Source organism: Hypanus sabinus, chromosome 15 (genome assembly GCF_030144855.1).
Source record: "Hypanus sabinus isolate sHypSab1 chromosome 15, sHypSab1.hap1, whole genome shotgun sequence".
Classification (NCBI taxonomy): domain Eukaryota; kingdom Metazoa; phylum Chordata; class Chondrichthyes; order Myliobatiformes; family Dasyatidae; genus Hypanus; species Hypanus sabinus.
Genome location: NC_082720.1, coordinates 22,652,746 through 22,679,235, shown reverse-complemented (window position 1 = coordinate 22,679,235; position 26,490 = coordinate 22,652,746). Strand labels below are relative to the sequence as shown.

Below are 26,490 nucleotides of genomic sequence, written 5' to 3'. Positions count from 1 at the left end.
GCACAACAACCTGCTGTCTTCTCTCCATAAGTGAGGGAATTATCTCCTTCCTCAATTCTACCACTAAGACAGTATCTTGAGGATGTTGCCAAAGTTATTGTGTCTTTGTTTGTTCTAATCAGTCCACCTCACACTTCTGATCCAGTGACAAGGGTGACTCGATCTGAAACCATCCAAAGAAAGTTACAGCTGAGGTTGACTGGACTGATCAGTGAGCAAGCATCCACAGATGAAAATTTATCACAATAATGACAAAGTAATTTGTGTTACAAGCTGAAAGGATTGGAGAAATAACATCAAAATATGTTTTTATTATTGAAGTGGCATCACTCTTCGGATGAACACTCTTAGGATTACTGAATCACTTGCTATAGTTTCAAGTACATTTTCAATGATCAGCCTTGGAGACCCAGGTTTGTTGGACACGAAGACCTTTCAATCCCCCCCATTTAAAACACTCGCTTCCATATTTTCAACCAAAATTGGCCTCACATTTTCCAAATAAAAAACAATTTAGCTCAGCCTTGATATTTTCAACTGACACAATAACCTAACCACAGTCGAAAGGATGAGAATTCTACATTTCTCACTGTAAGAAAAATAATTGTTCTGGGCTTCACTGCAATGACCTTGTTCTATTTAAGATTATCAACACACTATGGTTGTGAACCCTGCCAAAAGGAGTAGGTTCTCTATGTCTATCCCCCAAAATTCCATTTGGACTTTAAACACCCCGGTAATTCACCTCCAAGCCTGCAAAACTCAAGAGAGGCAATCCTCAAAATCAGACCAGGCATCACTTGGGAACTCGATTGTATCCCTCCCAGGTCCCTCACTCAAACACAGCCCCCACCTCAGCTACTGCATTCCAAAAAGTTATAACATAGAAAATGGAGCAGTGTACCACAGGCTCCTCAGGTCAGTTGTTGTGTTGACTTTTTAACCCACTCCAAGAGCAACCTGACCCTTCCCTCCTACATAGCCCTCCATTATTCCTTCATCCATGTGCTATCTAAAAGTCTCTCAAATGTCTTTGATCTATCTGCATCTACCAGCACATTCCACACACCCACCACTCTCTGCATAAAACACCGACCTCTAGCATCTCCCTATGCTTTCCTCTAGTCACCCTAAAATTACATGCACTTTTTCACCCTAACCTCAATACCTCGACTAATGAAGGCCAACACACCATACACCTTCTTAAATACCCTATCAACTTGCATGGCAACTTTAAGGGATCTATGGATATGGACCCACAAGATCCCTCTGTTCCTCCACACTGCTAAAAATCCTGTCATTAACCTTGTACACAGACTTCAGATTCAATCTTCCAAAGTGTAGCACATCACACTTTATCAGATTGAGACCCATCTACCACTTCTCAACCAAAAGTGAAAATTTAAAAAGATTAACTAGAATAAAAATGGATCTTGTGACTGTGAGTTAAACTGTTGCTTCCTGCTTGATGTGGACAAGACTTGCTATCAGAGGAACGTGGGTGTTGTTCACCGACACACAGTCCAGATAAATATAGAGAAAATGTTTAAAAATCACTCAGCAGCAGGCCTGGCATTACCATCAAATGCTGGTGGATCCAACATTCCCTTTCCAACCCCATTTCTCCCTGGAAAGGTCGCAGTGACCAACCTTCTTCAACCTCTGCATTTCCATAGCAGCTTTGACACAGTTCATTGAAAGTTGAGTCAGACACAGCAACATCCAGGAGCAGGTAATAACAGATTGTAATATGAGTGTTACGTATGAAGCAAATGTTTTCCTCTCCAGGCATTTTTATTCATATTTTATTTAATTAACTTCATTTAAACCCTCAAACTGCCCGGGTGGGAATCAAACTAATTACTGATCATGATTGCAGCCTCTGATTTATTAGCCTGCTCACATACCCACTGTGCTACCAAACCTTCATCAATGACCAGGGGACGTTCGGTCCCTTGAACCTGATCTATTGCCCAGTCAGAACAGCACTGAACTGTTGTCATCCTTCTATACTCCTGGAAATCCAATCAATCCAATATGAAGATTTTTTATACATTTAAATTATGTAAATGTAATTAATTACTGAATATTATTTTTCCTTCCTCTGTAGTTGGAAGATGAGCTTTAGAATAGTCTTTGGAACACATATTTCTTTGAACAAAGGTTAAAACACGTCTTGCATATATAATTTCACACTGTAGCCTAATAACTATTCCTGTGCCTTAGCTGAGGACAATTTATTTTGGATATTGTTCTAGCACTGTGCACAGCTCATCATGGCATTTTCAAAGCTTCCCTCAGTCGCTCGAAAACCTGTGCTGTGTTGACTAAAGCTCTGGTAAGAGTTAATATTTCAGGTCAATGACCCTTCATCAAAACTGTGATAGTAGTACTTTTAACTATTGGCTCCTCTGTTTTCTAACCCACAACCCATACCAACAGGACCTTTTATCGTTTCACTGTATCAACTGATCAGTCAATGCCCCTGGATGTCCATTGGGCCCTGCCTCTAGTTTAAGCAGACCTCCTTTTGCTTTGGCCATGACTGTCATTTCAGAGAGATGTTTAAAAATAACTATATAGTGAATAATTATTCACCATAATTAAAATGCTTATATGCATCCCTCAAACACCTCATGCCATATCATTCTCCAGCCCTGTTTTCAGGCAATAGTCCATTTCTTCACTCCACGTTCAAAGCCCATAATAGCACAGATGTTCTTTCTGCAGCAGGGTGAACTAAACGGTCAAATGTCTCATCTCCTAAGCATTAATTGCACTCAATTGAAACAGCTAAATTTCAGGCTAATACTTCATTCAGTGTGTGATAGTTTACGAGGATCACTTATCTATCTCATGTTGCCACATTTTACTTTGCAATGTAGTTCATCATGAAGGTCATTAGAAGGGGGGGAGGAGCACCAGAGGGAGGTGATGGGCAGGAAAAGAGATAAGGTGAGAGAGGGAAAAAGGAATGGGGAAAGGTGAAGGAGAGGCAATGAGGCCAATTAATGGAAGTTCAAGAAGTTAATGGTCATGTCATCAGGTTAGAGTCTACCCAGATGGAGTACAAGAAATTACTCCTCCAACCTGAGTGTGGCCTCATCATGGCAGTAGTGGAGGCATTGACTGACATGTCGGAATGGGAATGGGAAGTAGAATTCCTGGTAGATGCTCGGCAAAACAGTCTCCCAATCTACGTCGCGTCTCACCAATATATAGGAGCACCAGATACAGTAGATGACCCCAACAGACTAGCAGGTGATGTATCGCCTCATCTGGAAGGACTGTTTGGGGCCCTGAATGGTAGTGAAGGAGGAGCTGTAGGGGCAGGTGTGATACTTGCTCTGCTTACAAAGATAAGTACCAGGAGGGAGATCAGTAGGGAGGGACAAGTGGACAAGGGAGTCAGGTAGGGAGCTTGTGTGGGTTTTTAAACTTACCTCAGAATAGGAAATTTAAAAATTACTGCAATTGCTGGAAAACTGAAATACACTAAAACTTCAAAATCTGTGTTTCACTTTCCACAGAAATCAGCTGACTTGCAGAGTGTTTCTGAAATTTTCTGTTTAACTTTGCTCATTATTCTGTGTAAATAAAACTTCTGATCCATTTATAAACAGATATTAATCACTAATCTATGTTAAGGATTGTGCTTGGGTTTATAGGAGATAGGACATGCTCTTTTCACATTATTACCATTGTTGGTGGGGATGGGGAGTGGTACAGGAACCTGAAGACCCACACTCAATGTTTTAAGAACAGATTCTTCTGGGACCATTTATGAATGGTCCATGGACTCTCCCTCATTATTCATCTTTTACAGATTATTTATAATAATTTTGTCTTACTCAAAACAGATTATAAAATGTACCAGTGATAATAAACCTGATTCTGATTCCAAACGTATCTGCAAAGTTAATTTTCAATTAAGATAAAGGATGATTTGAGGCCAAGTGTTTGGTGATTAGCATGTGTTGGGATTAATGTTGAGGATTGAGGCCCGAGGAGCAATTGGAGGTCCAGATGTTGAGGCCCATTATCCGGAGCTGAAGCTGAGAGTCCACTGTGAGGTTCAAAACCCAGTGTTTGCAGAGAACGTGGCCTCTGGAGGCCAGTCCCGGGGTTAAAGGATTCTGTATGTGCATGGGTGGGAAAGAGGAACGGGCTGTTTTTGCTTGTTGTGTTCTGTTGTTCTGCCAACATTGTGGGCATACGGTGTTGGCCCCAGAATATTTGGCAACACTTACAGATTGTCCCCAGCACATCCTCAGGTGTGTTGGTTGTTAATGCAAATGATGCATTTCACTGTATGTTTTAATGTACATGTAACAAATAAACCTGAAATCCTTTTGATAAGTTTCCTGGCAATCCTTTTCAGTAAATAAACAACCTACAGTTTATACATAAGGAGAATAACATACCCAAAGAAAATGAATACTTCCTTAAATACAATCTGCCACTGCCTAATATTCTGAACTTGCCCATGGGCCAAACAGGTAATTCCCCTCAAACACTGTTAAAAGTGCAGCCTTCCTAAAATATTTTTCTGTGCCTCAATACTGATTAATGAGAAAAACAGCAAGAATCAGGACAGAGCAAGTACTTAATTGTATCAAATCATGTACAAAAAAGCAAAGTACAAATAGAAGGAAAAGGAACAGATAAAGTCATAGTTTTAAAATCAATACATACTATAAAACTGTCAATAACATTTGACATCTGAAAGAATGAGACTGTTTGACTTATTTTTAATTAAGATGGTTCACATTCATAGGTTTTCATTCATCATGAGAATTAGCAACTTCATATCATTCCATGAATGTGAATAGTAAATTATTCACAGATTTAATTCTTACTTTAGGTGGAACAGGGCACCAAGTTCAGCAACTTACAATTATGCAAGTTTAAATGTCACTGCCATTCCTGGAAGTTGCTGTTTCATATGCTAATATTGAAAGCCATGAGCCATTCTAATTTCTGCTACAATTGCCATTACACCATTTGCAGCAAATTTGTGATCATTGCCGATTTTAAAGGGAGTGAAAATTTGATATTTATATTGCTGCTGCTTTCAACAGGGGCCATTGGCAAAGTGCTACTGAAGTCCCAGGAAGTCATGGTGTAATATAACAAATAATGCCAGACACCCATGCCTCAAATTTCTGAACAAACACTGCTAGAATAATGGTATGCCTTGTAGATGCATTATGTTGCTGACAGACAGTATTACTGTGACAAACGGGTTTCAACTTCTCTCTGGATCTTCTTAATGTGGTATTGAATTTGTGATTTTAGAGCTTTTATTCCAATATTCTACTTGTTAGTCTGTTCCATACATTGGTTCTGTTGAAAGGCTATTGACTTGAAGTACTACCTTCAATTTTCTTGTTCCATTTATAGTCATCAGCATCTGGAATATTTTGCTTTTGTGCCACTTTCTCTGATGTTATACATAATTTTGCATCTTAGAAGTTTTAAGATACAGCTTTCTCTGCTCTGACGATGTAAACAGCCCCATGGATTGCTGCTCCGTTCCATAAGCATCTTACATATTTTTTTATAAGGAGTCATTCAGATACCTCAGTTCAAGTATAAATGGTCTCCACTTCAGAATACACCCCTGAAAATTCTAATTTGTTCAATACTTGGAAGGCATTTGATGTATTCTATAGGTAAGTTAATACCTAAACAACTATACAATTTCAATTTAGAAAATCTGTAATTATTTGCATCACCTAAATATATATATTAAGGATAAAATTCATCACCACACTGTATTAGAGCGTAGTGTTTCACACCATCAGTGCAAAAACAGTTTGTTACACCAACACTGCCTGCTCAGCCGTTGAGCCTGCCTGTTCCACCATTGAGGTCTTGGTTGGATTGTTCTTTGTCAGGGACTTCACCCTCGACCTTACTGCCATGGGTGACCCTACCAGGAGCATACCTCCAGACAGCATCACTCTCAGGATCTCAGGACCACACAAGCTTCTCCACCATGACAAGGTGACGATCCACGGAGAAGATACCTTCATTCCCCATCTCCTCAAAGATATCTTTAATCAATCTGTACTTGTAAATTATTTCACTATCTGCTGCCTTGAATTATGAATGCCATAATTTCCTGGCTATCATTTTCAGACATTAATTTAGGTCACTAAATAAACAACCTACAATTATGCCATAATTCTTCAACTCCCTTGCTATATCTAATTCACTGGATTACTTTCATTCAACAATCCAATTGTAATCTGAGTGTTTCTTGCAGTACCTTCTCTTTCCTTTCTGCACCATTAATTTGAATTTCCTTAGAGATTTTTTCTTCTTCTTTCTTCATTTCTCCATGCTTCTTGGTGATATTATCCAGAACAAAGCTTTCCGCACTACGTTGACATCAACCTGCTCTGTTTTTAATCACTTTTGATGCACTAACTGATTCTGTGAAATGAAACAACTGATATATCTTACAGTTTAAAATAAACTGCACAAAACTCTATTCCTTCATCACTGCTGAATCAACACTCTGGAATTCTCTCAACGAATATTATCGTGTAAGTATCAACACAAAGATCATTGTGATCCGATGAAGCATGCCATCACCTTTTAAATTCAGTTAGTGACAAATAAGGAACAGTACAGCAAATTTTAACTACCTAATTTTTATACGTACTGTGAACATTTTCACATGGATCTTATTCAACATGAATCCCCAAATTAAACTGACCTGATATTAATTACCATCTAAAGAAGAGGTGCAAATTCCTACCACATTCAACAATACACACAAAACTCTGGAGGAACTCAGCAGGCCAGGCAGCATCTGTGAAAGAGTAAACAGTCAACATATTGGGCCAAGAGCCTTCATCAGTACTCACAATATTTGTGTAAGCTGCAGAATTTCCGACCACATTCAATATTTGCTTAAGCTTCTGAAGCAAGTTACTTTAATTTTTTTTTTAAGTTGTCTAAAATCTATAGCAAGAGAAATTCTGGCTATCTCTCCCTATTTTCATAAAAATCTTCAATTGCTCCTTAATTTTTAAAATTTCTTGATTACAACTCAAATTCTGTTTCCCTTCTTGTAACTTAACCATTGGACTCCAAATTTAATTCTGCTAATCTACAATGCACTTTCTCCAGAGGTGCTCAGAAATGCTCACATTACTGCTGGCAATGTCTGACCAGAGCTTTGCATAGACAGTTATCATAATTCATATCCGTAGTAGACTAGTGCAGGCCAACATTCCATTAGCTGCATTCAGTTTCAATGATATCTGCTATTTCTTCTAGCCTTTTGCCATTTACTGAGGTCTTTGCTCTATCCATTTTACTTCCATGGTAGACATGTTTGACTATCTTGAGAACTATTTGCATTTTTGTCTACTTGCTGCAACTGCCAATTTCTCTTATTTACATTTAATTTACAAAGTTATCTACCTTTCTGGGATATTAATGTGGATCCTATTCCAGCATCCAAATCACTTGTAAATACAATTTCAACACAGACCCATGCAGCACCAACTAGTCACATCTGACCACAAGAACCTGCCCATGATCCTTACAATCTTCTGCCCAACCTCATTCACAGACAGGTAAGTCATTGTCTCATTTCTAAGAACATCAACTTTAACTAGTGTTCGATTATGAGAAACTTCAAGTGATTTATTGAATTCTACTTCATTAATATGAAATTCCCCTAATTGCTGCTTCAAGTCACTTCAGAAGATGTAATTAGATTCAATCTATGTGCACAACTCAGCTTAAATCCGCTGATTCTCTGATTTATAGTTCTCATTAAGTTCAATGATGCCTTTTATTAGTTAGACTTTTGCTAGACTTTGTATCTCTTCCACTAATATGCACTGTTTTTATCATTTTGCTTCCTTTATATTTGCCTTTTACCTTGTCTCTCATTTTTTCAGTTTGGGATTTGGAGCTCGTGTCCCTTTTCCATTGCATTATAACTGATTCTTTATCACTGAAATTTCTGGCCATCACTAATATTATTTTACCCATCAGTATTTTTCCCCCAGTCATAAGTCTTTGTTGCACAAAGGTTGACTTTACTCACATCCAGAATCGTGGTGGGAATTTTGCATTCCTCCTTAGTGTGAACAATGTTTTCTTTACTTTAATAAATGTTAGTTGTTATTTTAATTTATCCTGTTACTTGATATTGTATTTAAAGCAGCATGCAACACCATTGGTAATATTTCTCACAGTAACTTTAAATATTGTACCAGAAAGATTTTAGGCTGAGGAAATAAATTTTAAAATTGACTGGAATTTAACCTGTTATTGCTCTGGGTACAGCATTATCTCATTCTTCAGCTGTAACTGTCACATATAGAAAGCATCACTATCATTCCTTAAATTATGCATTACACCTACCTGTGTGTATATATTGCCTCAATCGGACTTCATTTTTGATTAACTGAGTCACATTAGGATCATAAGTATTTATACATCTACATCCAAAGAGTTCATCTTCAATTAAGTCTAAAGAGTCAAATTAATACTGAAAAAAGTTCGTAACATGTTGGTAAGATTATGAAATCTTAAACACTGGATCTAAATTAAGATAAAAAGTCTACAAATTGCTCAATGCAACTTCACAAACCCCGCAGAGAAATGGCCATATCATAACTATAAAGGACTTTAGCTTCATCCTTGTTACCAAACTGGCTAAAAGATGAAGCATCTAATTTTAATCAACAATGTGATAATTTAGGTTTCAGATCAATTCTTCCAGTAATTTGGATCATTCAAAGCACCAAGATCATAAACACGCAAATTTGTTTAAAATTAGTCGAGCTTAGATTCACCAATTCCAATAGAAACCTTTTTTTAAATTTTTCCTTCCTGAAGCTGATCTGTTATGTAAATAATTCCCAGAAATTTAAAGACAGTATGAACCTCCTTATAATTTCCACCAACTAGAAAAAAGATACTTGTTATACTGTACTTCCTTCTTGCTACTCCAGAAAGAATTTTTTCAATATGCAGAGTACAGTTCAGGAGGTATTCTATCAAACACTGCTGCTCTGAGTGGGAGAACATAGAACATATAGTACAGCACATTACAGGCCCTTCAGCCCACCATGTTGTGCCGACCCTCAAACTCTGTCTCCCATATAACCCCCCACCTTAAATTCCACTATATACCTGTCTAGTAGTCTTTTAAACTTCACTATTGTATCTGCCTCCACTAATTCAGGCAGTGCATTCCACGCACCAACCATTCTGAGTAAAAAAAACCTTTCTCCTTGAACTTCCCTCCCCATACCTTAAAGCAATGTCTTCTTGTACTGAGCAGTGGTGCCCTGGGGAAGAGGTGCTGGCTACCCACTCTAGCTATTCCCCTTAATACCTTGTACACCTCTATCATGTCTCCTCTCATCCTCTTCCTCTCCAGAGAGTAAAGCCCTAGCTTCCTTAATCTCTGATCATAATCCATACTCTCTAAACCATGCAGCATCCTGGTAAATCTCCTCTGTACCCTTTCCAGTGCTTCCACATCCTTCCTATAGTGAGGCAACCAGAACAGGACACAGTACTCCAAGTGTGGCCTAACCAGAGTTTTGTAGAGAGGCATCATGACATCGCGACTCTTAAACTCTATCCCTCGACTTCTGAAAGCTCACACCCCATAAGCCTTCTTAACTACCCTATCTAAGTGGACTCTTTATTACAAATTGTTGTCAACTGTGTCCAACTCATTTCTCAGGAACATAAAACAATAAATTAGTATGTAGTGCAAAGAATTATTTCCAAATCTCACATTAACACTTTTAAAAATTATAAGCGGATCCAGGACAAACAGTCAGCAATTCTGCACTACCGGGTTACTCTCATGGCTAAATACTGAAATTTATGACAAGCAAATTCAGTGTTGGTGAATTTGTTAAAAAGATGTGTTTGACGGATGTCACTTCTTGTTAAATCCTACCAATAGCTCTTGTGTCTTTCTAGACCTACAAGTGCGTGCAGAACAAACATCTGAGAAAATAAGCACACATATCTTCATCAAGACATTGTATTTATCTTTCAAATGAAAGACAATTCACAGTACATAATTTAAAAAAGGATATCAAAAAGTCTTGGCCGGCATAATAGAAACCTACATTCTTTTCAGAATTAACAGTCAGAGCATTGGCTTACACCACTATCTTTAAATTCAGGCTGGCTGTTGCCAGAAAATCATATAAAACTAACAATTTTTGGTTTGAAGTAGATAAAAATGCTCTTGTTACAATACAAAATAAAGATACATATAATGGAACAAAAACCTTACAGATACAAATTAAACAACCAAATGCAAGATTATAAAGTGATAATATGTCACATTTTGGAAACTGCACTGGGCTACTTCAAACACATTGCTTAACATTATGATGTAGACATGAAAACATGTCAGTAGACGGGCATCGCTTTCACAAACATTCCTGGGATTTACTGCAGGTGTGAGAAGAAGCATGCCACACACAATGGATTTTCATTCCATAATTTACTTTGTCCTACAATTATTCTGCAATTATACACCTATTTCAAATTGTTAAAAAAACATTTCTTCCAGAGGGCTTAGTCCAACATACAATATGAAATGTGTTCCAATTTAAATCTTGCTGAGAGTTCTGGAGATGGTTATCAGATTCAGGCAAAATTCATATATCATCGCAGCATCCATTACAAACAGCACAAGTACAGTGGACTCTGGTTAATTGAGCCACCAGTTAATAAGGGCAGCCTCTTATTTGGAACAATACTTAAAGAACAAATATTGAGAAAATAGCTGGGATTTCCTTCGTTCATTTCAGACACAATACCACTTAATTAGGACAGGAGATTGCTGCTGAACAGTTTCTAACTAGTGTCAGTCACATGCACTTATGACCATTCGACATAACAAAGTGTTTTGAGCAAAAAGTTTTTAAGCTGATTTTTGTCACTGATAGTTGGCGAGAACTAAGCAGTAAGACAATTTGGAACTGTTTTGCTCATCGTGGTTTCAAACATCTGAAGTTATCAAAAGTCATCTTGAATGTTACAATGAAAATGAAGATTTGGAGGATGCAATCGTTGAATGCATTGTATGAAGGCAGGCCATTATTTGTACTAGGTGCCTGTGCTGATTTTTTCACTTACAGTCAATTAAAAGAACACGGCAGCATACAACTGGATTACTTTGACTGTTGATAACTATCAGGAATTACAGCTTTATAGTACTGTAGCAGGATTGTTAGTGTTCTAAAGTGTTCTGTATTTTATTTAAATACATAATTTGTTACTCAGTCCCAATGTGTTCCAATAAACTGGAATCCACTGTATTTCCAGCCAGCAGTCATTAAAATGGAAAAATATTTTAATTTTATCAAGTAAAAAATTAACAATAATTTTCAAAATTAAATTAGAAATGAACATAGGATGAAAGTTTAAGAGGGTGACTGAATCAGTTACCTATTTAACTACTTCAAAAAGTTGGGAACTACGAAGAATTAAAATTAAATGCCACAATTAAAATTAAGATATGGAGGATGTAATCATCTAAAGCATTATATGAAGTCATGCCATTATCTGCACTAGACGCCTGCACTAATTTTGTTCATTTACAGTCAATCAAAAGAACATGGCAACATATTCTGGTTGAGTTCCTGTCGATAACTAGTAGGAACTAATGAACAGTTTTATAACACTGTATTGGTAGTATTCTAAATTAAATTGTTCTGTATTTCAGGCAAATACATAATTTTTAAACTTACTTATATGGTAGTTTGTCTTTTTTAAAATACTCTTTTTTTAAAAACGATTTCCATGAAACTGGCTAAATCAGGACTGCCACTTAATTGGCCCAAAATGTACTGTTCCTGATGTGTCCCAATTAACCAGAATTTACTGTACTTATTTTCTTCCAAAGAAAAACAGAATTTAACGACAATATAAGCAGGACAAGTAAAAACAGGACATAGGCTAAGCTGATCGTATAAAAACAAAACAAATAAAGCAAATACTACAATATATAATGCCACTTCATGGGAATAGACTGCTGCTCTGTTGGCTCATACATCATGGAGATGCAACAAGACTAACCTGTTACAACAATGAAAAGTAAAGGATGCAACATGAATCATATGTTCCACTGCAAATCCAGCTACACTCACTAATACACAACAGAAAAGTTCTCATTCAGTTTCCATCACATTGGTGAGGACTTTATTAAAATCTTCACGTAAAATGCGCTTTACAACAATTATAGCCAATTTACTGTACTAAGAATTACTGAAGTAGATAAAAACACTTGAATATAAAGTTATTTTGTCTTTCTGCAATGTGCAGATGTGCATGAGCACCATCCGCAGCGACACCACTATACACAGGATATTTACAATGTGGTTCTAAACATATATATAAAGTTTATCATAAATGATCAATTACCATTCAAGCTTGAAATTGATCATGATATGAAAGTGGGTCGGCCACTACAGTTTTGTATCTTGTCACCACTACACACTCCAATATGGTGGCGCAGTAGCAAGTCTTTAACATACAGTATAATATACTGCAAAATGCGGTCTACTCCGTGATTTATAGAAGATACCAACCAGCTGGTTATCACCATCAGTTCAACCGTTAATACTTATGCACCATGAAGATACCACATGGCCAAATCATTTCTTTTCTTTCTGGCAATTATAATCTTATTCTTGGCTAGGATGTGGCAGCAATTCAAGGAATAGAAAATAATTTTCAAAGGAGAAAGAATCAATTTAGTTGCAGCAGTGTATTTAATAGAAATAACCAAGGAGATCATGTTCTGTGTGCCTAATTGATGGCTGTACTTGGGTTGAATACAGTGTTACTGGGCTCATGATCAAAGAGCCTGATCTTTGTGTGGTTAATTTGTTGTACGGAGTCAGTAAAGGTTTGCAATTGTTTGGTGATCAAGCTCTACATTCAACCTACAGCCAAACTGTAAATCTAACTTTTCATTTTAAAGAGCTTGCAGCTCTGCAGTTACTCTTATTTCCAACCACTATAGAGGCAACACCAGATTTTCAGACCACGTTATGTGACATTAGCACTGCAACTTTCTGTCATAGATTTTACAGTCTAAAGTTTGTACTTCAATAAGACTGCCAGTATTGGTTTGGTGTCAAAACGGCTTTTATTTTAAAAAAAAGGCTGTTGTGAAGACAGGGGCTATGTATTTCTGAGCTTGTATGGTGTAACTGAGAAAAAAGAAAAATTTGAACAGGATCAAAAATGCTGAAATGAGGCTTCCATTGCAACAAAGCACCTCCTATAATGGGCAGATCACCACTACCTGGTAGTGTTTAAAATAAGCACCAATGCAGTTGCCTGCACACAATTAACTGCCTTGAGCCATTTTCTGTATAGCATTGTACGAGCTTTCATCTATTGCTGTCAAAAATTTAGCCTGCTAATTTGAAACATACAAAAATCTGATTATTTTCCTTCAAAGCCAATTTCAAATGACCTCAGCAATTTCCCCATAAACTTTCCTGTTTTGAATGCCTTCCAAATTCAAATCAGGAAGGCAAAATCAGATTGTACTAACCTAGATTGCAATTTTAAAGAGTAATCAATTCAATTTTTCCTCCAATTTTATAAATGTTAAGTTCAAAACTCTCAGCATTAGAACTGGGAAGAGAAATGAAAATCAAAAGGCACGTGGTCTATCCTCCCAATTGAGGAAACACATCATAGTACTGTAATTTTCATATGCAGTCTTTGCTTTATCAATGAATTACATTTCCAAAGATGACTATGGGTAATGTTCCTTTACTCCAGTTCTATGGACACATTATTAGGACTGTAGTTACTAAACACATCTCGTCAAAGGGGCTAATTAAAGCTATACTCAAGGCGGTGCAAAGTCCAAAATGTTCAATGTTTATTTGATTTTTACGCTGGTTGATTTTATTTAGATTTAAGAGCAAGATATTCTCTTAAAAGTTAGTTCCATTTGCAGTTCACTGCGTAAGAGACTATCCTCAAGTGCCATGAATTGTGACTGCCCTGCCTTACTGTCACTTTAATGACCAAACATCTTTATATTCTTCCTTGTCCCCCGCTTTACAGATGTTTGCTTTACGCCACTTCACTTTTACAAAAGGCCTACATTAGTAACCCGCTTTCGCATTACAAAGAGGTTTTTTCGCTTTTAGGAAAATTTTTCCCACATAAATTAATGGTTCTTCGCTTTACGTCGTTTCGGCTTAAGAAAGGTTTCACAGGAACACTCTACCTTTGTAAAGGGGGGGGGGGGGTGGACACCTGTATCCTATTCCACATTTCATCCGACTTGTCTGCTCAAATACATCTAGTAAACTTCCAAACTTTACAATTATGTTATTGATTTCTATTGAAATTTCAATTTGCTCCACTGGTGTCAACACTACTGACAAAATTTCTCACAATGACTGTAAAGCACAATAAACAAACCCGAGAAACAATTATGCCACCCACTTAGAAACGTGCACTTCTCCTGCTAAGGCACTGGATGTGGATGACGCAATAGCAAGTTGTTCGTACGTCACAGCAAATTGCTTTGAGCTGTGACAGCAGGCTGATATCCGTCACAGTAAGGATGATAACCGCAGGGCAATTCCAGTTTCTGTTCGTCAGGTGCTGGCTGCCCTCTTCAATGAGCTGTATTTGGACCCTTTTTCAGACTGAAGTTAGACCAGTTTACAGAGACCTTTGGCCTTGTCTGTTTGGCAGAATCAAGGCAAAACCTACAAGTGCAAAGAAAATAAATGTGTCAGACAAACGGAGGAGAAAATACATTGACCAACGTGGTTATTCCTACTTTACTATACCACTTAAATATTCACAAACAAAGAAATGGAACATAAAGTAAATAGACAAATAAATAAGACAAGTTTTTTCAGTAAATAATAACTACAAATGTAGAAAACTTCAAAGACATGAATATCAACATTACATGGGCCTTCTTTCGTACACAATGGTGATTAATTTTGGTTTCCCCTTTATATCTAAAATAATTAACACCATGAACATTTTAATAAAAATGTTTGATAATGAGCCAGATCTGTTTGACCTGGCCCATGATTCAAGCCAACCCCCAAACTATTCCCAAATCCAAAAACCCGCAAGGCCTCAGTGACTGACAGAAAGATGATGGGCCAGATACCATGCCTCTCAGCACTCATTGGACAGGGTCACCCTTCGACTTTGAGGCAGGTCGGGGGTAGAATACACTGGCATCAGACTTTCATTGGGCAATGTGGATACAACAGCAGGGAGATGACACTGATGCTAACACTCAGTTACCCATACAACTGATAACAGATCAACCTGTCCTGTTAAGTCTAATATACGATGTGAGCAAGTGAGCTTATGACCAGGACAGGGAAGAGCTGAAAGGCAAGGGCAAGAGAGTGTTAGATATGTGGATTATGTCCAAACGAAAAAATGGCTGGAGTCGCTTAGCACTTTAGTGTACGGGATGTTAATTAGGTACAGCAAAGACAAATTTACAAAAACCACAGAAAATAATGAAAAGAAAACTACCAATATTTACAAAAAGTTATCTACCAGAAAACACAATAATAGCTCCTGGCAGCTCCAGTCTCACTCTCCTGCTGTGAGAAATGAGCCCCATTTATTAGACACCAGGACATACCACCGTTAATTAACCATGACTATGCATGAATTAAAACATTTTGCACCCCACAATGTAGTTCAAATCATTACAAAGTAAACAGTAGTATCTAACTTAAATACAGTATAGAAACAACATTTACACATCACCGTCACTAAAGAAACAGAACATTCTACCATGTACGGCAGGAAAGGCACCATAATGCCAACCCTTTAGGACCCATTATGAGAATATACGGGGGAAAGGTATGGAAGAACGTACACACAGTGTAGGGCCAGCAAACTGACAAGACAGTGAGAGTGAGAGTGAAGTGCATCTACCAATTGCTCTCCATCACATCAACACCCTCCTCTCCTGCAGCGATGAAGCTCGGCAGCCTAGACAGGTGGTTGGCAGTCACATTTCCTTTTACTTCTTTATGATAGACACAGAATTTGAAGGGTTGAAGCTTCAGCTACCATCGTGTCACCCTGGCATTGGGGTCCTTCATTGTCTGAATCCATGCTAGCACTCAGTGGTCTGTGTAGTGCCAGAGGCTGTCCAGGGCCCACTTAATGGCAAGACACTCTTTTTCAATAGGAGACGATCTGGTTACCCTTGGGAGGGGTTTTCAGCTCAGGTACAGAATAGGTTGCTCTTCTCTAGGTTCTCCTTGGGCCAGCACTCCAATGCCCACTCCAGAGGCATCTACCTGGACAAGGCACTGTTTGTTAAAGTCTGGGTTCTGAAGGACAGCTGAAGAACACATGTGAGCTTTAAAGGCTTGAAAAGTGTTTTCTAACTCACTTGTCCACGTCACTGCGTTGCTTACTAGCTTCCAGTAAGATTAGTCAGAGGTGTGGCCAGAGTGGTGATTTGGGGAATGGAACTGCGATACCACCCTATCAGACCCAGGAGGACCTTCAGTTTTTTTTTGATGTGAGGTTGAGGACAGTTGCTGATCGCTTCCACTTTGTCCCCCTGTACTTGAACCACTCCATGTCCCAGCTGGTGTCCAAGGGACCTGGTTTCTCTTTTTGTCCACTCATATTTTTTGTGGCACCTGAGGGTGAGAACAGCAGCGTGAAAATTCCCCAGGAACCTGCTGCACAGATGGTCCAGATGCTCTGACCATGTCTAGCTGTAGTCAACCACGTGATCTAGGTAGGCCACACTGCAGTCCTCTCAGGCATTGAGCACCCGGTCCATGAGCCGCTAGAAAGCTGCTGATGCACCAAGACCAAAGAGCATCATAGTGGACTGAAACAGGCCCTGGGGTGTGCGAAGGCAGTTAGGGATGTTGATTGGTTCATCAAAAGAAAAACCTGCCAGTAGCCTTTGCAAAGGTACAGCATAGTAATGTAGTTTGCCTGTCCAATCCTTTCTAGTTTTATCAACACATTTTTTTAATAGGCATCCATTAGTCTCGTGAGACCTTGGATTTGCGCCTTGGAAGGTTTCCAGGGTGCAGGCCTGGGCAGGGTTGTTTGGGAGACCGGCAGTTGCCTAAGCTGCAAGCCTTCCCCTCTCCACGTCATCAATGTTGTCCAAGTGAAGGGCACTAGGACCCAAGCAGCTTGGCACCGGTGTCATCGCAGAGCAATGTGATGTTAAGTGCCTTACTCAAGGACACAACACACTGCCTCAGCTGAGGCTCAAACCAGTGACCTTCAGATCACTAGACTGATCCCTTATCCACTAGGCCACGTGCCAACACTAACTCAGGATATAAGATAAGGATCAAAACAAGCAATGGCATTCAACTTCCAGAGATCAATGAAAACCCTCAGGTGCCATCCTTCTTGGGGACGATAACAATAGGATGACTCCACTCACTATTTGAGGGCTGAAAAATCTCATTATTCAGGGCTCCCACAAGTCACTCTGGCACTCCGCAGCAGTGTTAGCGTACTGAAAACTGGTCAGGTCTGATCCTGGTGGATTGTTTGTCAGCCCTGGTCTCGAATGAAGCTGCTGTGTGAAAGTCAGCAAAAATAACATCCGCAACTCCGCTGATTGGCGGCCATCGAGATAGACAGGTCATCTTTCCCAGACCCCTTCTGAATCATCATCAATGGGTACGTCATCTGTAAAAACATCAACAGAGGCCGGAGAACCAGCATATTTCCCACGACACTGCTGCCCAAGTGACTTTCTAGACTTTTTGGTTCCCCCTGACACACAGGTCGGACAGAGATTGGAACCCAGCCATTGCTTTGGCTTTTGCACAAGTCATGTCAAAATATGAAGCAGCACTATCTACTCCTGATGAACACGATTGAATCTTTCTCTTCCTCCATAATTTAAGTAACACAGGCAAATTTCTTTCCAGAACTCTTATTAACTGGTAATTTCTTCAGCACCCCCACTTACATCAAATGTTTGCAGTCATCCAGCTCCTCAGTTAAGTTCTGCCAGTGGTTCAGACTCCAGTCACCATGGATACATTGGATAGGTGTTTGGCAACCATAGTCAATACCAAAGGCAGGAGCATGGCTTTTCTTATTAACTGACTGTGAGCCACCAGAATGTAAAAGAGCTTTAATAGGTTTTCCATTAACTTTGACTATTATAAACAGGGGCCCTTTCTCCTCACATTCTGCTCATTTTTTATTACCATAATCACAATCATTACAGATATTATGATCATCATATTCTTCTTCTCTTGATACATAGCATACACCTGGCAATTTGGGCTTCTTGAAAGGACCTATGACCTGGCTGCTGACAATGGTAACTAATAAAAGTCGTAGAAGAAACTACCATGGGTTCTTTGCCCTTGTTTCTCCCACTTCCCAATTTCAAAGTTACCCCAACAGTCCCTTGAAGTGTTAAGAGCCTCAGTTGTTTCAGAATAATGGCTGTGATGGTGCCCCCTTGTGGGCATTGAGGTACTGCAAGGCAAGTCAGGCCACAGTGAGTTCATGTTCTGGTGCCTGGAGGAAGGATCTGCAGTAGCTGCTGCAGAAAAATGGCCTCACCAATCTCCTCCTTGGACTTCAGCTCTCGGTGAATAGTTTGGTGGTAAAGACCCTTCAGGCATTGTTACTTTTCAGTGGGGAACTTCCCAGGTGATACAGTACTGAAACAGAAGTGTTGGTGATTGGTTTCTGCCAAGTTATCAAATTTAGCCAGCAGCACCTCCTTCAGGTCAAGACAATTGTGATGACCTCTCTTCATCCAATGCAGTGTAGGCTTCGAGAGCGATACCTGTCAGCAGAGGCACTAGCTGACAGGCCCACTCCTCATCTGGCCATTGCCATATCTGGGTAATCCTCTCGAAGCTGAGGAGACAGTTCACAACATGGTCACCTTGTCGATGAAGGCATCTTGCAAGCTTTAGAGTTCCTTCTTAAAAGCATCATTTCTCCTCTGCTGGGCAGACAAAAAGTCTCTGAACAGATTTTCCAGGGACAGTTAGGAGGTGGTGCCACATGAAAGTCCTTCTGCTTCCAGCCTGAGTTTGTCCCTGGACTGAAGTTCTTCCTCCTCTAATACCTCCATTGTTCCCCAGGTATCTGCTTCATTTCTAGCCTTAGTGGGTTTTCTGACCCAGGGCCACAATCCCACTCTACTCAGAGTTAAACACACCTTTTTCCAAATGGTATATCCCTGCTTAAATACGAGGATATGTCCAAAGGAAAAAAAATGGCTGGAGTTGCTTAGCATGTTAGTGCACGGGTATTTATTGGGTGCGTCAAAAAAAATTACAATTAGTGAAAATAGCAAAAAGAAAATTACCAACATTTACAAAAAGACATCCACCAGAAAACACAATACAGGAGGGAGTTTCAAGATGGCGACGTAGACATCTGCCTTTTAGGCGCTCTTCATGTTTTAAGCTATAATCACCCTTTAATCAAATCTTTTCGTACCTAACTACATGGGTTGATAATTACAATTTATTTCTTTTTTAAAATAATACTTGATTTAATTTTTTCCAACTTAAAATGTCTGTACCTAAGAAATCGTCTAAAGACCCTATATCTCTCGATGCAATCTCCAGTCTTCTGGATACTAAACTGGATACTAAACTTGCAAGTCTGGAAAATAAGCTTACTGCGAAAATGTCTGAGCTTGAAGATGTCGTTAGATCATTTGATACCAAGCTTCAATCGCTGGCAGCAGATATTGAACGGCATGAAGAAAAGTTTGCGGCTCTTGACAAGATAATTTGTGAAAAAATACGTACAATCGAAACTTTGGAGGAGAAGGTACGATCGACCGCTAAAATAGTGGAGCAGAATAAGTTTAAAATCACCGATCTTGAAAACCGATCTCGCAGACAGAACTCGCGTATTATTGGATTTCCCGAAAATGTTGAGTCTGGTGACTTAACTGAATATTTCTCTAACTTATTGTGGGAAATTTTTGGTGAGGACGCTTTGCGGGTTAAACCTACTATTGACCGTGCCCACAGAGTTCTGAGATTTTCGGCTGCGAGAGACAAGCCACGAGCTGTGATTGTCCGTCTCCATTATCCTCGGGAGAAAGAGCTTCTAATTCGATTAGCTCATCAGAAAGGTATGATTTCTCACAAAAACAACAAGTTTCGTATTGTGGAGGACTATTCATTCGAGGTAATGGGGGCGAGAATCGCTTTTAAACCGGTGATGGCAGAGATTCATTCGATTGGACTTAAACAAGCTTTAAGATACCCAGCGAATCTCAAAATTACGTTGAGTGATGACAGTCAGCGCTTCTTTAATACTCCAGAAGAAGCGAAGAAATTTGTTGAAGAATATCGATCTTCTAGTACAAGTTGAACTATGCGTTATGTTGAAGAAGAATTTTTGGAGAGAAGACGCCATTCCACTTTTAGGCTTTAACTTATGAAGCTGCGGTATAGCTTTTTACTTTGGTCAGTAGACCTGGTTTTTTTTTATTATCATGATTTACAGATGCTCTTTTAATTTTACTATGTTTTTTTTCCTCTGGATTAGATATACACGTTAAGATTTTGTAATAATGATTTATTTTTTAAGATGTTGTTTCTTTTTCCCATAAGACTTTGCTTTCCGTAAGCGTTTATTTGCCTGTATTTGAGAATGGGACGAATGTCTTGAATTTTTGGACCTTTTTGTTTATATATATATTGTAGTGGTTATTGAATCCTTTTTTAATCTTATTTTGATGACCTTTTTTTTTTAAAAAAAGATTGGCGAATTTACATTTATATTCTGTAATATGGTCCTTTCAAAATGTCGTTTCTTCTACCCATAAGTCTCTGTTTTTGAAACGTCATTTTCTTATATTTGAATATGGAATCTTTTTTTTAAAGGCATATTACACTACTTTAAATTTCAATGGTTATCCTTTTTTTTATTAATGATTTTTTGCTTTTTTATATTATTTTTTCATTTTGATTGATATATATTCGTTTTTTTACAACCCTGTATTTATATCTGGGTGTTATATAGTTTCTCTTTGCTTTCTTTTCATGAAGTTGCCATCTTGAAAATGGGGGTAATATTAGTATTAGTTTGTGCACCTGCCGCTTGGCTCCTTTTCGAGGGGTTGGGGGAGGGGGTAGGGATCTTTTTTCACGCTTTTGCTTTTTATTCTTTTGCTTTTAGTTTATGGGCCGACTTTAAATTATTAATATTGTTGAGGTGTCATGTTCTCCGGTTGCTCCTGAATCATTTTTCCTTCTTCCTGAATTATGGGTTATGTGTCTTTTTAACCTTTTATGATATACACAACTAATATTGGCATGATGGATAAGTCTATTAACTTTATCTCCTGGAATACTAATGGTTTAAATCATCCGATTAAACGTAAAAAAATATTTAAAGTATTCCATAGACTAAATGCTAATGTTATTTTTGCACAGGAGACCCATATTAGGAGGGAGGATAATCAACGCTTTTTTAGGTTCTGGAAAGATCAACAATTTCACTCGAATTCTACCGCCAAAATTAGGGGTGTGTCTATTTTTATAGACCCTTCAATTTCGTTTACACATCATGAAATTATTTCTGATCCACAGGGCAGATTCTTGTTGATAACTGGTTCACTTTTTAATCGAAAAGTGGTTCTAGTTAATATTTATGCTCCAAACTTTGACTGCCCTGAATTTTTTAAACGTTTATTTACTTCCCTTCCTAATCTAAATGAATATATGTTGATAATGGGTGGAGATTTCAATTGTTGTTTGAATCCTTCGATGGATAGATCTAAACCTATCCGAATTCTTCCGAATAGATCAGCCTTACTTATTAATTCTTTTATGGTTGACTCGGGAATTACTGAAATATGGCGGTTTTTGAACCCTAAAGATAAAGAATTTTCATTTTTTTCACATGTATATCATAGTTATTCTAGAATTGATTATTTCCTTATTGATCATCGTTTATTAACGGATGTTACTGATTGTAAATATGATTCTATTACTATTTCGGATCATGCACCTTTGAAGTTATCTATCAAGATTTTGGACTTTTCCAATAATACTAGATCTTGGAGACTTAACGCTACTTTGCTTCAAGACCCAGAATTTAAAACAGCAAATTGACTTGTTTTTCTCAACAAACTATACTGAAGAGATTGACAGAGGAATACTTTGGGACTCTTTTAAGGCTTTTATCCGTGGACAAATTATCTCATATCCCGTTGGTAAAAGAAAACAAAGATATTTAGATATTGCTTTATTAGTGGATAAAATTAAAGAAATTGATAAGATTTATTCCGTGACTCCTACCAAAGAACTTTATAAGAAGAGAGTTGAGCTTCAAATGGAACATAGCTTATTATTATCTTCTTCAATTGAGAATCAATTAATTAGGACCAGGGCTCAATTTTATATCCATAGTGATCGAACTGGTAAACTGTTAGCTAATCAATTAAAAGCTATTTCGACTAAGCGACAAATTATTAAAATTCGTAAACAAGATGGTAATCTAACTACTGATCATAAAGAAATCAATAACAATTTTCAAGATTTTTATAAACCTTTATATCAATCAGAATTTGATGGCGATCTGACCATGATGGATAATTTTTTTAACAATTTGAATATTTCCAAACTGATAGATGAAGATCGTAGCTTGTTTGATGCTCCTATCTCTATGGCCGAAATAGGAGAGGCTATCTCGTTAATGAATTCAGGGAAAGCTCCTGGTCCTGATGGTTATATTATAGAATTTTTAAAAACTTTTTCTTCTTCGTTTTCCCCTTGGTTATGTGAAATTTTTAATGATGCATTTGCTAAGAAGAGATTACCTCAATCTTTGTATGAAGCTACTGTCTCTCTAATTCTTAAAAAAGATAAGGATCCTACTTTATGTGCATCTTATCGCCCTATATCACTATTAAATGTAGACTCTAAGATTCTTACAAAAATTTTAGCCATTAGGTTAGAAAAGGTACTATCACAGATTATTTCAGAAGACCAAACTGGTTTTATTAGGAATCGTTATTCCTTTTTTAATGTTAGAAAATTGATTAATATAATTTATACTTCATCACCCATAATTCCAGAATGTGTTATTTCATTAGATGCTGAAAAAGCTTTTGATAGAGTTGAATGGACATACTTATTTAACGCTTTGAGATATTTTAATTTTAGTCCTAATTTTATATCCTGGATCAAACTAATATATTATAAACCTGTTGCTTCTGTTCTTACAAATAATTACAGATCCTCTTTTTTTCAATTATCTCGTGGTACGAGACAAGGTTGTCCCTTAAGTCCTTTATTATTTAATATCGCATTAGAACCTTTAGGAAATGCTATTCGTGAATCTCCTAATATTTTTGGTATTACCCGTAATGAGAAGTTATACAAGTTATCACTTTATGCTGATGACTTGTTGTTATATGTTTCTGATCCTGACAGGTCTATTCCTGCTATTTTATCCTTGTTGGCTCAAATTGGTAGTTTTTCTGGTTATAAACTAAACTTGGATAAGAGTGATTTATTCCCTTTAAACGCGCAAACTTTATTGAATGATAGGATACCATTTAAAGTTGTTACTGATAACTTTATCTATTTAGGTATAAAAATTACCAAGAAACATAAAGATTTATTTATTTTTTATCTATGCTCCATCAAATTCAACAACTTACTACAAGATGGTCTCCCCTATCCTTATCATTAGTTGTTCGGATTAATGCTATTAAAATGATGATTTTACCGAAATTTTTATATTTATTTCAAGCTTTACCAATTTTTATTCCTAAATCTTTTTTTGATAATATTGATTCAAAAATTTCCTCATTTGTGTGGCAAAATAAAAAACTCAGATTAAGTAAAAGGCAATTACAAAAATCTAAAAAAGATGGTGGTTTAGCTTTACCTAACTTTAGATTTTACTATTGGGCGAATAATATCCGTAACCTAATATATTGGAAATTAGATTTGGATTCACCATTGTGCCTACAGTGGGTAAATTTAGAATGCAATGAGGTACAGGGATATTCTCTATTCTCCGTTCTTGGTTCTTCTCTTCCTACTGATTTAGTTAAATTCAATAAACAGATATCTAATCCTGTTGTCAAACATACATTACGAATTTGGTTTCAATTTTGTAAGTTTTTTACTCTGAAAAACTTTGTTCTTGATAGCCCTATCTTACTTAATTTTTTTTTTCAAACCTTCTTTGAGAGATCAAGCTTTTAGCATATGGAAAAGGAAAGGTATAAAATGTTTTCGTGATCTTTTTTTTGAAGGTAGTTTGATGTCTTTCGACCAACTTTCCAACAAATTTAAGTTACCTAAATCTAATTTTTTTAGATATTTACAAATCAGAAATTTTCTACATAAAGTTCTAACATCTTTCCCTAATTCAACTTCAATGGATTTCTCAGATTTGATTTTTACCTTAAATCCTTGTCAGAAGGGATTAGTGGCTTTTATTTATAATACGATTATGAAGATACAACCAGAAATATCAGGTAGAATTAAACAAGAATGGGAAAAAGAACTTCAATATAATATATCAACAGAAAAATGGGAAAAAATTTTACAAATGGTTAATTCTTCTATATGTGCTAAACATGCTTTAATACAATTTAAAATTGTACATAGAGCTCATATGTCTAAAGATAAGCTTGCTCGATTCTATTCTCATATTAACCCTCAATGTGACAGATGTCATTCAGATGTGGCTTCATTGACCCACATGTTTTGGTCATGTCCCACCTTATATAACTATTGGAAGGACATATTTGCTACCATTTCCTCAATTTGGAATATTGATTTACAACCTCATTTTATTACTGCAATTTTTGGTATACCAAATGAGGATGGTAATCAGTTTTCCCCTTCAATTAGATGAATGATTGCTTTTGTAACATTAATGGCCAGAAGGTCTACATTACAAAATTGGAAAGAAGTAAATCCTCCTACCACGTTTCAGTGGTTCTCTCAAACTATCTCTTATCTGAGCTTGGAAAAAATTAGAAGCACTATTTTTGACTCATCAATTAAATTTGAAGAAACTTGGGAACCGTTCATTCGACATTTTCATATGAATTAATTTGACCTCTTCCAGACCTTCTCTCTGCTTATTCTTGTTCAGGTATGGAGTTCCGGAGTTCTTGACACTATCATATACATATAAACTGTTATTATTGCCCATGTTAGTTTAGTTTAGTGTTTTTTTTTCTATATATTTTTTCTTGTATTTTTAATTTTTTTTTCTTCTTTTGATGATTATTTTTTTCATATATAATTATTATAGACTTGATTGATTATTATACTATTTTTTTGTTGTTGATATTTAATAGGATATTGTTATCTTATTATTAATGTAGTCTCAAGTCTATTGCACTTATAACCTATTCATTATTATGTTATGTTTTCTTTATATATGAAATTCAATAAAAAGATTGAAAAAAAAGAAAACACAATACAGTCGGCCCTCCTTATCCGTGAGTTCCGCATCCACAAATTCAACCAACCGCAAATCGAGAAAAGCCGGAAGTGCTCTTCCAGCACTTCTTGTTCCAGCATGTACAGACTTTTTTTCTTGTCATTATTCCCTAAACAATGCAGTATAACAACTATTTTACACAGCATTTACATTGCATTAGGTATTATAAATACTCCAGAGATGATTTAAAGTATACAGGAGGATGTGTGTGGGTTATCGTGGATTGGGATAAAAAAAAATCATAAGTTCTCTTACTAAGTCAGAACAGGTATATCCGGTTTTATTTAGCGTCAGTTAGTCAAACATTTGTCTTAGTATATAGTATATATTTTACCTTTCTATGCATATAAAACACTTAAGAACGTATATTTCAGCGCCGGGCTCGGGAACGGAAGTTCCCAAGTGTGATCCAGTGACAGACCACTTCTGAGTGCGCTCTCCATCCGTGCTGGGTTGATGTGGAGGATCAAAAACCCAAAACCCAATAACTAAACCACTGCTTAAATTAGTAACTGTTCCAATCGTTGACCAATATAGCCTAACGTTATTACAATGACTGATGGTGTTTCACCTCTTTCCAATCGTTTTATTATTTCCACTTTATTTTCAATCGTGATTATTTTCATGAACAGAAACACTGCGGATTTAGAGCTCCGCCGCCAGGTCCTAATGTCCACCGCACTGAGGCAGGTTAAATAAGGTTTGGGGTTCCGCTGAGTCCTAAGGTCCACCGCATTGAGACAGGTTTAATAAGGGACTTGAGCATCCGCGTTTTTTGGTATCCACGAGGGGTCCTGGAACCAATCCCTCGCGAATAAGGAGGGTCAACTGTATTGTCTCTATACTTCGTCCAGTGTGAATAGTAGGCAGCTCTGCTCTCGCTCTCTCTCTCTCCTACTGGGAGCGATGAGCCTCATTTATTAGACACCAGGACACACAAATGAATTAGAATATGATGCACCCCACAATGTAGATACAATCATATTA

At 37.4% G+C, this 26,490-nt stretch overlaps 1 protein-coding gene across 5 annotated transcripts in view; it reads right to left on the bottom strand.

The window, feature by feature from the left end:
* fam193b (family with sequence similarity 193 member B) overlaps positions 1 to 26,490 on the bottom strand; it is a 293,883-nt gene that overhangs the window by 172,969 nt on the left and 94,424 nt on the right. For 4 of the 5 annotated variants that reach the window (XM_059990125.1, XM_059990126.1, XM_059990127.1 and 1 more), the window contains one exon: positions 10,024 to 14,759. In XM_059990125.1, coding sequence (XP_059846108.1) covers positions 14,666 to 14,759 — 94 coding nt within the window. In that variant the 3' untranslated portion in view covers positions 10,024 to 14,665. Of the gene's footprint in view, positions 1 to 10,023; positions 14,760 to 26,490 lie in introns of those variants that run through there. The other variant, XR_009515836.1, reaches the window with a different exon arrangement.